Source organism: Branchiostoma belcheri, unplaced genomic scaffold, assembly GCF_001625305.1.
Source record: "Branchiostoma belcheri isolate BF01 breed outbred unplaced genomic scaffold, Haploidv18h27 scaffold105, whole genome shotgun sequence".
NCBI classification, from domain to species: Eukaryota; Metazoa; Chordata; class Leptocardii; order Amphioxiformes; family Branchiostomatidae; genus Branchiostoma; species Branchiostoma belcheri.
The window spans coordinates 334,797-347,593 of NW_017802436.1; the positions used below are offsets into that span (position 1 = coordinate 334,797).

The window sequence follows — 12,797 nt, forward strand, 5'->3', positions numbered from 1 at the left end:
ATGATAAATAATCATGTTTTTCTTAGCTTCATAACCTAAGAAAAAATGATTATTCATCATAATTATCACAACTTGTCAAATTAAATTTCAAAAATACTGAATTTCAGGCAGCATCTTAGATACTTCACAACTCCTCAAAGACAAAAACACCTTAGTTTCAGGAAGATGCTAAGAAACTTCACAACTTCTCCAGTCAGTTCCCAAAACACTGAGGTTTAGGAAGCACCTACATGTACGAAACTTCAAAACGTTTCCAGTAAGTTCCAAAAACATTGGGTTTCAGGAAAAAACTTCTGGAATCACAACTTCTCCAGGTAGTTCCAAAAACACTGAGTCTTTGGAATCATCTAAGAAACTTTACAACAACTTCTTCAGTAAGTTCTAAGACACTGAGTCTTAGGAAGAAACTTCAGTAGTTCGCAACTTCTTCAGTCAATTCCAAGAAAACTGAGTTTCAGGAAGCATCTAAGAAACCTCTTCAGTCGGTTCCAAGAAAACTTAGTCTTAGGAATAAGCTAAGAAACTTCACAACTTCTTCAGTCAGTCCAAAAAAACACCTAAGTTTTAGGAAGCACCTAAGACACTTCACAACTTTTCAAAGACCAGTCAGTGACAAAAACACTGAGTTATAGGAAGCATCTAAGAAACCTCTTCAGAGTCTTTGGAAGCTAATAAACTTATTCAGTCAGTCAAAAAAAAAAATCTAAGTTTTAGGAAACATCTAAGAGCCTTCACAACTCCAATCAAAGACCAGTCAGTTCCTTTTCTTCCCACTCCCGCGGAGGAGGACCTGCATGCTGGTCCTGGTTGCTAGGAGACCCCTCCTCTCCGTCTCCGTGACGACCGCACCCATCCAGAAGCTCCAGCCAATCCCGAGAACCGACAGGAGGTTGAGAAGTGACGTGAGGAGGATGGGGAGAGGCAGGGAGGGGAGGAGGAGGATGAGGATGAGACAGAGGAGGAGTACCACTGCGTAGAACCACCTGACGGATGCTGTACAGGCGATTGCCTCCTCCATGATTGTGATGGCTTCGCGGAGGTGGTCGTCGCGTAGAGGAACGTCGTCGAGATTCGCACAGTTTGCTGGACTCTCTGATAAAAACCGGATGTACAATGATCAGAACACTTTTTACACCACCAAACGTTTGTTATACTTTCCAACATATCAACAGCCTGATTATTATTAGTGGAAGGTGTTGTTGGGTTTAGAGTGCTGCTGACTTATGAGCAGCGGGAAAACAGAATCATGTACAAAAAATGGGACTCGTGATATTTACCTGTGATGCAAGTCTACTTACCTTTTACATATTTATATTTACTGCAGGAAAACATATTGTTTTTGCTCAGTTTCTTCTTCTTCTTCCATTCCAAACCCTGACCTCTGTACTGGCCAATGACCCGATTTGTTGATGTCTGTCACCATGGTAACTGGTGTTGGGTTACATAATGTTGCAATTTTATAGCAGGAGAATCCTGTCTGACCAGGAGACTGCTGTCACCATATATATGAAAATGTGTTTGAGTAAGAAGGTAAACATTATGCATTTGCTTTGCAAATGTTACTTTTCTAGTTTGTATTTTTTCTTGGTAAGTACTCATGCAAGGGCCTTCTGACTTTGGTGCCAAAATGGCTACCATAGCAGGAAAGTCCTGTTGATACTTCCTCTTTCCCTTCTCTCTCACCTTCACTCGTTCCTGAGCCCATCTCCAGTTCCAGGTGAGCCAGCACTCCTTCATGGTCGGAGTAGTTAAAGGGTTTTCCAGGAACCTTGTGCATGGTGGTCTCACAGTGAACACACTTCACACTGCACCTGGCAGACCCCTGAAGAGCCACGAACAATATAAAACTGATAGCATCATTATTTTATTTACCTTTGTTTAGTGCTGCATACCGGTTCACTGGACTTGGATCCGGACTTGTAAAAATGTTAAGGTTCAAGTCCAAAAAAACCTAAAGGTCAAGAACCGAGTCCGGACTTATTACCATAAAAGACCATTTCACATATCCCTTTTCTTTCCAAACCACCTAAAACCTTCCGTAGATTGCTGCAAAATGAAGAAAACATTGCCATCGGGCATCGTCAAATGTCGACTTCCATGTTATGTGGCCAAAGTTTCACCCAGACAACATTGCAAGGTTGCAACATGCAATTTTGTATATGCCATGGGTTTAGGTCCGGACTTACAAGTCTGGAACTTAACCTAAACTTCTGGACTTGAATCCGGACCTGGACCTAAATTTTGGTTTAGGTATGCAGCACTACCTTTGTTTACATGTTTTTAAATGCTGCCACTGAGGGACATTTCCAGGTCCCTTGTGATGACCTTAAACAGTTATAAACATGTACTTAATAGATAAGAAAGAAGAAGAATATGTAAGAAGAAGTCAAACCCAACAAACCTAGTACCGAGTATGTTGTAGAATGTAGTATAACTTTGTACATAGTCTCCCATATCATTGTATTTTCCTTTTCATACATGTTGCTTGTATCTGCAATTAGCCCTCGAGCATGTATCTGCAATAAAGGTTTACTTCTAAGTAAGAGTACCTTGTAGAAAACGTAGTCAATCCTCATGGGAGGATGACCACACCCAGAGTTGAATTCATTCTCAGGGCAGCCACACGTCATGCCTGAGTCTTCCGAGTTCTGAGGGGAAAAAAGTCCAGCATTAGGGTAAAATGATATAAAGTTAGATGTACTATGTTGTACAAAGTTAGAGCTTACTACAGTAACTGTAACAACAGTAGTTCATGTGGATGTCAGAAATAAAATGATGACATAGATACCATATGACGTAGCAATAGGCGGGTGATGTACACATGTAGTAAGCTAACTTTGTACCGAGGGCGTGGTGAGGGTGTACAATGTACGAAGTTAGAGAGAGAATTGCTATGTTTAAGTAATGGACTGGTGTCATGACAAGCTAACTTTGTACAGAAGGCAGGGTGAGGGGGAAAAATCGTATGAGACAACAAAACCATTGGCAAACAGAGATGGCAGACTTCTAGCATGTCTGTCTCTTAGAAGATGGAGAAAAACAGATGCTAAACCCGATAGTGAGCGAGAGTGCTGGGGCAAAGAGAGGAAACCCAAAATAAACACACAAACAAACAAACAAACAAACAAACACGTACCTTGTGCTCGGCTGTTAGCCAGGCATCCTCCATGCCAGAGTTGGACTGGATGATTTTCAGCCCCAGCTCAAACGGCTGGTTGTTCAAATCTCCTGCTAAAATGTTCACATCTGCTGACTGGCCTGTGTAGCTGGGGAAAAAATAAACAATATAAAGCCTCAAACAAATAATCATCACCTTTTCCAGGAAAAAAATTATATTGCTGCTATCAAGTACTGCAAGGCACTAATACTTAGCCGATAATTTGCTCGTTCAATGATTTTACTTCAGCTATAATTAGTGCCTTGTCTGACGTGTGACCTCAATGTGTATGTAAATTTGTAGTCATATGTGTATATTTGTACTGTGTGTGTAATGTGTAATGAACCCTGGAAGATTAGCCCTAACGGGCTAAAGGGTATCGTAATAAACTGAAACTGAAACTGCACTATCTTTGCACAGGAAGTGCATAATGTTTTCCTTCGCCTGTTCTAGCCTAACAAACTACTGCTCTGTTTATTCTTACTCAAACACTGTGATTCATATATACATGTACATGGTGACCAGCCCCTCCAACTCTGTCCTGCAACTTGCTACATAATGCAACCCCACACCACAGGGTGACAGCTACAGCACCCGTTACATGTACCATGGTAACATCCATTTTGTCCAGGCCATTGACCTTATGTGTTTGGAGAAGAAGAAACAACAGAGCAAAAACAATATGTTTCATTCTGCAAAGGTAAGCATACTTAGTAATAATCATTATGATACTAAGTATTTCAGAAATTAAAAATGGCTGACCGGATGAATTGACTGAGTTCGAAAGCCTGCGACACTCGGTGTGCCCTGTACTCATCATTGTCGTGGTTGTACTCCGCATGGGTCTGGAACAGAAAGGCTTAGGTAAACAAACAAACAAACTAACACAGAGGCTAGACTGTTTAACAAACACCAGGTCTCTCTAAAATCTCTTAAATAGTGCTCAATATCTCACAGGTCCTCCGAGCAATGATTTCTCACTGATCTTTTTTATCAATAATGATCTCAAGGGTCTTACAATGTCTAGAAGAGAATTCTACATTATTCTTCAACAAAATAGCATGAATTCAATGTGTTCATTAGATACAACTAAGCATTGTGCAAAACATACAACACTGAAATATTGCTTGTAATGCATTGTGAGGAAAGGCTCTGTCAATAAAAAAAAGTTTGTCTCCTTCCCAAAATATCTGCATAAATTTCAGACATATTTGTGTGCCCCCAGTTACTCATTACCCTGGAAAAGGTACCGATTGACCAGGATTCAGGTGATTATATATTAAATTTTTTTCTCTCTTGTGATGAAGCTTACAGACACTGAGTCTCCTTCCCAGGGTACTCACGTGTGAGGCGTAGAAGTTGATCTCTGTCCCGGCGTACTGTATGCGGCACAACCCCACAACCTTTCCGCCGTACCAGTCTGCATGGAAGAGTTTGTGGGCGTGGCCGTTCAGCGTAAAGCGATACTGACACGCACCTATTATGGGATGCTTGGAGAACACGCAGACACCACTCCCATTCCAGCCACTGCGAAAGAAAACAAGCTTTTAAAAAAAGCTGTCGTTTGGTGATATTAATAATGCCATCACGGGGAACAATCATTATGGGTTCTTCTTTTCCACTCATCTCTGTTGTTCTGAGGCTTAACTGCCAAGAATATTTATAGTATACTATTATACATGGCATTTAATATGTACTGCAAAAATACGTACATTTTGGGTGCACCCTTAGAAAAAATTAGGGGCGGTTATATTGGCTATACAGCTTCACATACCTGTAGAAGTAGTGATGATACGGGAGCACATCTTCCACCTGTGACACCAGCTTCTCATACAGGGCCTCACTCCAAACCTGGGCAGTACAATAACAACATTCAACAATAAACAAACAAAAAAAACAAACAAACAAACAAAAAGGTGAGAAGAGAAAGAGGAAGTATCACACACACACATACATGCATACATAAGTATACACAGTGTACATAGTGTACCTCCCTGTCTTCTCTTTTCATTGTGGCTGCTTGCTAAGTTTTACTATATAGAGTGTCAGGGAGCCAAATTGATGTGGTCTGACAGTAAAAAGACAAATCAAACTCCTGAACCCAAACCATTTTTACATAACCAACAAACTGAACACCATGCAAGTCCTGTATTAATAATTGTTAACACCAAACTGTTGTTGTTGTTGTCCTTGTTTGATGTCTAATAATATATCTCTAGACGTAGTCTCTTGGTGCTGTTTTACGCTTGTTTTTTTTTTATTTATTTATTTCATTTTCACACACCTGGGTAGCCCAACTCAGCTTTGACAAGTTGATTTTCAGTGGGGCCCAGTTTACAGAAATAATAAAACTGTTAACTCGGTTAAGTTCAGAGTCAACTTGTCTCTCTACTAGGTATTTAACTCTACTGGTGCCTTGTGCTTGTGTGATGCCGGAAGTGTTTCTAGGACAGCAACCTGAAGTTCTACATAAATGACCTCTGAACTCTGACCTCTTGTAGCGCGACCAGGTCGTACTTCCCCGTAGCCAGCTCCTCTCCGATGGCGTGGAAACGCTCCGAGACTTTGGGAGCAACAAACGAGATCCCCCTGCAAAAAATGTACAAGTTATGATGGTTTGATGTTTGTTATTGTTAGCACTTCCTGTTACATCACACATAACGTTACATGTATGTATACAGATCACACATTCTAACATGACCATGGTTCATAGTTACACACATGAAACATTATGTTTGCAATTACATGCACATAAACACACAGACACAAAGGAAGCACACACACAAACACACACACAAACACTGAATGCACACACAGAATACACGCACGGACACACACAGAGAATACACACACACACACACACACACACACATATGCTTACATGCATGCACACACGCACACACACACACAGAATAAACACACACACACACACATACACAAACACACAGGCACAGGCACACACCCACATACACACACACACACACACACACATATGCTCACATGCACACACACACACACAAACACATACGGCATACGCACACACACACACAGATACACACACACACACACGTACACACACACACACACACTACAGAATACACACCTACACACAAAGATTACACATGTAGCAAACTTGAGGTAACATTCAGACCTACCAGCAATTCAAGGTCAGCACTCGGAGATGGACAGGCATGTTGCTATGGCAACGGATGCACCTGTAACGTGTAGAACAACGGTAGCCATGGTAACTATATGGCAACTTGCAAACACACACCCTTGAGAATACATTGATGCTGAAGATATAAGTGAAGAAGGCTAACACATGATAATTTTAAAGAAGCCATGTGACAAGCCTCACTGGGTCAGTCTACTGAGGAATACCAGAGTGACTGGTCGAAAGCTCTAGGAGAGAGAACTTCTTTGTGTTGGATCATAAGTTTTAACTCTTCTTCTTCTTCTTCAAAGTACATGTCAAACTTCATTAGGTTGAAGGCTCATGACATGGGGGGTGGGGTGAGTGAGGAGTGGTCGCTTTGTGGTAAACACATAAATCATTATAATTTTAGTTATGATTGATGACAAAATTTCCAGTTAACTTTTCACTGCTGTACAAATGGGTAACAATAAAACGTCTGGCTTTTAATTCATTATAACCATTTTAATCATTTTAATTAAACCAAAACTAAAGCAAGACTCACCTGGTTAGTTAAATGTAACGGGCCTGCTATAGAAAATTAGTTTCTCTTGAAAATGCATTGCCTTTTCTTCTTTCTCAAACGTGGGTTTCTTGCTTTGTGGAAGACATTGGACCTCCAAGTGTAGACACTGTTGAACAATTTCCCTGTAAAAAACAGGAAAACGCCGAAAAAAACGAAGTAAATTCAGAACCTCGAAAATAAAACTCGTGGAAGCTCTCAGCTGACCGGCGATAACAATGGACTATTCCAGTAGGTTGATAGGGGACAACCTACATCAATTTAACTTTTAATCAATTTTTGTTCATAATGACATGATAATAGTACATATAAAAGTTGTATAATGTTACTTTTATCAAAATTTTTTAATCCAAATCCGAGATGATATGAAATTGAGTGTACACATGAAAAATATATGACACCCCTGAAACCAAAAGTGTGTTATTCCACACGACGTCTCGCGAGAGCTGCGTCCCGGCGAGAGTTGGCGAGACTCGCCATTTTCTAGTGGAAACAGTGCATGTGAGATACAGAACCATGCGGGACGTACCGGCTTTCCTGTCTCAACAAAAGGCCCAGACCCCTCCCGACTTGTCCGCGGAATGGGAAAAACTAGAGGAATTGTACAACAGAAAGTAGGTGTGATTTTACTCGCTTTTCCGCCTGAAAATCGCCAAAAATTTTGGCTAAAAACTGCCGTTCGTGTGAGTCATCAAAACACACTGCATGCCCCCCTCCCCACACGTTGTGAAAGTAGTTTTGGATTTTCAGCTATAACTGGGGGTGTTTATACGATTTCTTACAATCAAAGTGGCCTCAAAGTTATTTGTGTTGTATATTTGTATGTTTTTTCTGTGTAATTTTGTTTGAATGGTCGCCTTTTCTACTCAAAAGTATTATAATTTCCTATTCTAGTTAGTAGCAGGTACTGTATCTGATTTTGCAAGTCACTACTTTCTGACATAAAAAAAATTATACATTTTTTATTCTCCCAAGAAGATTTACGGAGATTTTAGTCTGTCTTGAACATCATTGATCCTCCCAAGGAGGTAAAAAAGTTTGATTTCAAACCTCCTTGATCCCCCCAAATGCTTCTGTAAATTACTATGACCACTCGAGAACAATCTTCTATACATATATATACTGTTCAAGGGTTAGGTGTAACAAGTTGATCGGTGTAATGTAGCCAGCTGCCGCCACGCCGCGTGCCTGCGAAGCTGGTGCGTTACGCCGAATGGTGGTAATAATTTTTCAGTTCCTCAAACTCACCCATACCCCCCTTATAATATCATCTGTACCACCCCCAGATTGTGGCACCAGCTCACCCTCCAGCTCACGACATTTGTGAACAGTCCCCACTTCGCCCAAGGAGATGGACTGCTCAAGGTGAGTTCAATCAATCAATAATGATTTTTCCAAAGCCCAAAATTAAAATAAAAAAAAAGATAAAGAAAGCAAGTTTCAATATTCTAGCTAGCAGAACCAAACTGCCACTCAGAGGTCCCTTACAAGTTACTGGTATAACAGTTTTATTAACCTGTTCTTTTTTTTTGTTGCAGTTGTATGAAAATTTCCTGGTGGATTTTGAACACAGGTCAGTAATAGTGTATTGTTATGAATCCTACATTATTTAATTTCATTTACCCAATCCTGCAGTCAGCCCATTTATTTTCACACAATTGAAATAACCATGACACTTCTGTTCTAACTTCAGTGTCTGAATTTTCTTGTTTTCCAGAATCAATCCCCTGTCACTGGTGGAAATCATCCTGATTATTATCAAACAAATAAAAGGTAGGATATGATGTAATATAATTTAATATTATAATATACTTCTGGAGTCCCATATTTTCCTATAAAAAGTTCAAAAACCTACACACTACAATGGCCGTTATGCACAACCTAGTATAAAAATCTACTACCATGCGAACATTTCAGTTGTCACAAAGTTTATACAGCTGTGAGAGTACATACCAAGGCTCGGCAGTTCTTATAGGAACTGTACCAAGTTTCACCTTGCCCAAAAAACTTAGAGGTGAGAGGCTAAAGGCCGGAGTTCACATTTCTGTTTCAGTTCCAGCAGAAGCCATCTCCTTTCTAGAGAAGACCAAGGAAAAGGTAAGACTGGAGACGAGTGTCTTGCGACTGTTTTACTATGGTGAGAGAGCGAAGCAAAGTTTTAAAAGAGTAACACATTGTAATGTATTGTAATGCATTGTTACAAAGTCTTGTTTTATATTTTCACTGGGAAGAAAAGATCATTTTGAGAAAGACTATAATGTTGTGTACTGTAAGTAGCTACCTAGTGTTCAATCTGAGAATTGATATGAGGGAGCTGACTGGTTATATGAGGGTCAGCAGCTCCCCTATTCCCCGGTTCAGAAAAAACTCTAATGTAAGTTTTGTCCCAGATGTAGACTACAAGGAACTAGATGCCCAGTTTCTGTGTTGACTTCTGTGTTTGTGGTTTTCAGGTGAAGGGAAATGAAGAAGCTGTGATCCTGTGCATGACGGCCATGGGTACCATCTACCTTAGTCAGAACAACCTCACAGAGGTCAAGGTCAGTTTGGAACAACGCACGCCACCTAATGAAAAAATGTACATTGATTGAAATTAATAGAAAAATAAGAGACTAAGACATCCCCCCCCCCCGACTGTAGTAGTACATTCTTAACTACATATATTTATGATGGTGAAACAACAAATGTACATTGGAATAGTAATAAAGAAATGAATGAACAAATAAATAATAAGACTAAGACTTCACAAACACCCCCACCCAGACTGTAGTAGTACATTCTTAACACATGTATTTATGATGATGAAGCAACAAAATTAATGTACATTGGAGTAATGATAAAGAAATGACTGAACAAATAAATAATAAAGAAATAAGAGACTGAAGAAATACAAACTCCCCCTCCCCAGACTGTAGTGGAGCAGGCTGGGGCGATGGTGGACAACATAGATGGAGTGACGACGGTTCATGGCCGGTTCTACGACCTGTCCAGTAACTACCACCGGATCACCGGATCCCACGCGGACTTCTACCGCGAGGCGCTGCGATTCCTGGGCTGCATGGAGATACAGAACATTCCTGGTGAGCAGACAGATGGTTTCAGATAGGAACAATGGTCTCTAATTACAAACTAGAGAAGTAACATTTGCAAAGCAAATGCATAATGTTTACCTTTGGACATGGTCTGCTCTGTTAATTCTTACTCAAACTCATTCACATACATGTACTACTAGTATATGGTGACAGGAGCAGAGCAGACCATGAAATTGCAACATTATGTAACCCAACACCAGTCACCATGGTGACACACGTCAACAAATCATGTCATTGGCCAGGTCAGAGGTTAGTGTTTGGAACAGAAGAGGAAGAGGAGGAAGAAACTTTGCAAAAACAATATGTTTTCCTTTGGTAAACATGATTACAATGGACAAGACAGGCAATATACTGTAATTCCTGATTTTTTTCACAGTACTGTTATGTTCACTGTTTTCACCGTTACTTCTGTACCGTGAACTTATCATTACAATTAACAAATAGTTCCTGGACTTTCTTTTTCGTGCACCTGTCGCCACCGTGAATATATAGTTCCATGAACATGTCCATTTTTCTCAGGCTGAGAACTTTTGCTACCGTGAACATATAGTGAATTACAGTATACAATCCCTCATATAAATTATTTTGTACCAAACAAATCACAGGTTTGGTTATTTGTTTGTTTGTTTATTTTTGCAGTTGAAGAGCAGCGGGAACGGGCCTTCAACCTTGGCCTTGCAGCGTTGCTAGGCGACGGGGTGTACAACTTCGGAGAGTTGGTGAGACTTTCACTTTTTCTGATGCTGTAACAAATGCTGCATGTCTCACTGATTCACCTTTACACGTACTTTAGTGGCACAAACAGGCATGTCGTGTACAGAATAAAAAATATTAAAAACAAATTATTTTCATGAAAGAACGAGCAAATAAATACATTTATAAAATAAATTTTAACAAATTATAACAACATGTAGTTCAGTGCAATGGAGTTATAAAACCATTCCAGAAAATAAATACTGGCTATTCGGCATTACTGAAATTTATGACAGTTACATACAGACCTCTGACTGTTGGCCCTTGCCCCCTGACCTTTGCCCCCAGCTGGCCCACCCAGTGCTGGACTCGCTGAGGAACACAGACAAACAGTGGCTGGTGGACCTGCTGTACGCCTTCAACGCAGGAAACCTGGCAGCCATAGAGAAACTGCGCCCAAAATGGCAGGCACAGGTGACAGGGTGTCTTTGATAATATGTCTTCCAGTAGATTTTCAAAATTGCATCTAGTTGCCTAAACTTAAAGAAAGTTTTCTTTTGAATAGACTTGAAGAAAAGTTACGCCAAAAAGCAGTTACTCAAGCAACTAAATATGATTTTGGAACGTCATTGAAGAAAAGTTCTTTGTAAACAATTAGATTATTGTGATCCATAGATACCTGACCATTATAGAGAAGCTACAAGAAATTTGTATTTTCTTTGAGAACAAAGAAAAAACTAATTTGAAAAAAAAAGGCTGTATCTTATTCCTTACTCCAATGTGATTATGATGTGATTGCTGTAGAAGGAACTGGATCTGACTTTTGACTTGTGACCTTTGCTCCAGCCTGACCTGGCAGCCAATGAGCTGTCGCTGCAGCAGAAGGTGCGTCTGCTGTGTCTGATGGAGATGACCTTCACGCGACCTGCCAACGACCGGCAGCTGACCTTCCAGGAGATCGCTGCTGAGGCTAAACTGCCGCTGGAGGAGGTCAGTTCTAAAACATCACACAATAAACTGTCACGTTTGTTCTGTAAACCATGGTAACTATGATGTTGATTGTTCTGCAACGATGTAACCATGGTAACCATGTTTGTTCTGCAATGATGTAACCATGGTAACCATGTTTGTTCTGCAATGATGTAACCATGGTAACCATGTTTGTTCTGCAATGAGTATGTAACCATGTATATATTAAGTTAAGTCATGATCATTTGTTTAACCTGTATATAATTTGTAATGATTATGTATGTTCACTCTCTTTTCATTGTGCTGTCAGTATGTTTGTATGTTATATGATGTTTTGAACCCTGGAAGATTAGTCAAATGACTAAAGGGTATCGAAATAAACGAAATACATGTAAACGAAATGAAGTAACTAACGATATGATGTACTGTAATGAAGACATGAACATAGTTACCACGATGTTCTGTAATGACGTAACCATGGTAACGATGTTGTTTTCAGGTAGAACTGCTGGTGATGAAGGCGCTGTCCCTGGGGCTGGTCAAAGGTCACATTGATCAGGTCGACTCCAGGGTTCACATGACCTGGGTGCAACCCAGGGTGCTCGACCTCGCACAGGTAAACAACTATTTATTTGTTTGTTTGCTGGACCTCACACAGGTAAACAACTGTTTGTTTTGGTCTGATGGAAATTATGCTATCAGTTCTCTTCTTATAGTACTTACTTATTGTAATACACAAAAAAAACTGTTTCTCAAGTAACAGGATAGATTTTGATAACTCAGATGTTTCAGGCAGCATCCATTACTTAACTACTTTTAGTTCAGTGACTGATGAAAATATAAGTATAAGAATCGTCTGACAGTTTTCAAGATCTATCCAGTTGCTTGAGTAACAATTGTCTTGTGTAATCATGACATATTTGCTTGAAATGTTACCCCAGTTCACAACATACTCCTGATGTTAGTAAAAGGTTGAACTTTATTCCAACACACAATTGTACAGAGATCAAATTTTCAGCGACCACTGTCGCCTTCATCAGGATAATTAATGGCCAATCACTTCACAACGTGATCTCGTGAGAATTGCCGTTTACGAACGGTCATTAATTATCCTGATGAAGGCGACAGTGGTCGCTGAAAATTTGATCTCTGTACAATTGTGTGTTGGAA

The 12,797-nt window shown here is 40.1% G+C and overlaps 2 protein-coding genes across 2 annotated transcripts in view; one reads left to right on the top strand and one right to left on the bottom strand.

Moving 5' to 3' along the window:
* Positions 1-411: 411 nt before the first annotated feature.
* Positions 412-5,861, bottom strand: LOC109477201 (putative neutral sphingomyelinase). The gene is made up of 9 exons (XM_019778272.1): positions 5,854-5,861; positions 5,650-5,746; positions 4,932-5,008; positions 4,501-4,684; positions 3,920-4,002; positions 3,137-3,266; positions 2,550-2,648; positions 1,684-1,822; positions 412-1,092 (listed from the first exon to the last, which is right to left on the bottom strand). Exons 1-9 carry the CDS (start codon positions 5,859-5,861, stop codon positions 755-757), a joined length of 1,155 nt encoding a protein of 384 aa, XP_019633831.1. The 3' UTR covers positions 412-754.
* Positions 5,862-7,337: 1,476 nt separating this feature from the next.
* LOC109477886 (26S proteasome non-ATPase regulatory subunit 13-like) overlaps positions 7,338-12,797 on the top strand; it is a 6,319-nt gene continuing 859 nt past the window's right edge. Inside the window, exons 1-11 of the mRNA XM_019779348.1 lie at positions 7,338-7,487; positions 8,160-8,238; positions 8,412-8,446; positions 8,591-8,646; positions 8,927-8,970; positions 9,327-9,413; positions 9,782-9,953; positions 10,605-10,684; positions 11,007-11,132; positions 11,505-11,648; positions 12,127-12,243. Of these exons, the coding sequence (XP_019634907.1) occupies positions 7,390-7,487; positions 8,160-8,238; positions 8,412-8,446; positions 8,591-8,646; positions 8,927-8,970; positions 9,327-9,413; positions 9,782-9,953; positions 10,605-10,684; positions 11,007-11,132; positions 11,505-11,648; positions 12,127-12,243 (1,038 nt within the window). The 5' untranslated portion in view covers positions 7,338-7,389. The remainder of the gene's footprint in view (positions 7,488-8,159; positions 8,239-8,411; positions 8,447-8,590; positions 8,647-8,926; positions 8,971-9,326; positions 9,414-9,781; positions 9,954-10,604; positions 10,685-11,006; positions 11,133-11,504; positions 11,649-12,126; positions 12,244-12,797) is intronic.

Excerpts from the sequence above, each read along its gene's own strand:
- LOC109477201 (XM_019778272.1), bottom strand. Across the intron at positions 4,685-4,931 it reads TATCATCACTACTTCTACAG|TGGCTGGAATGGGAGTGGTG; the intron begins GTATGTGAAGCT and ends TTTCTTTCGCAG. Across the intron at positions 2,649-3,136 it reads GGCTAACAGCCGAGCACAAG|AACTCGGAAGACTCAGGCAT; the intron begins GTACGTGTTTGT and ends TTTTCCCCTCAG.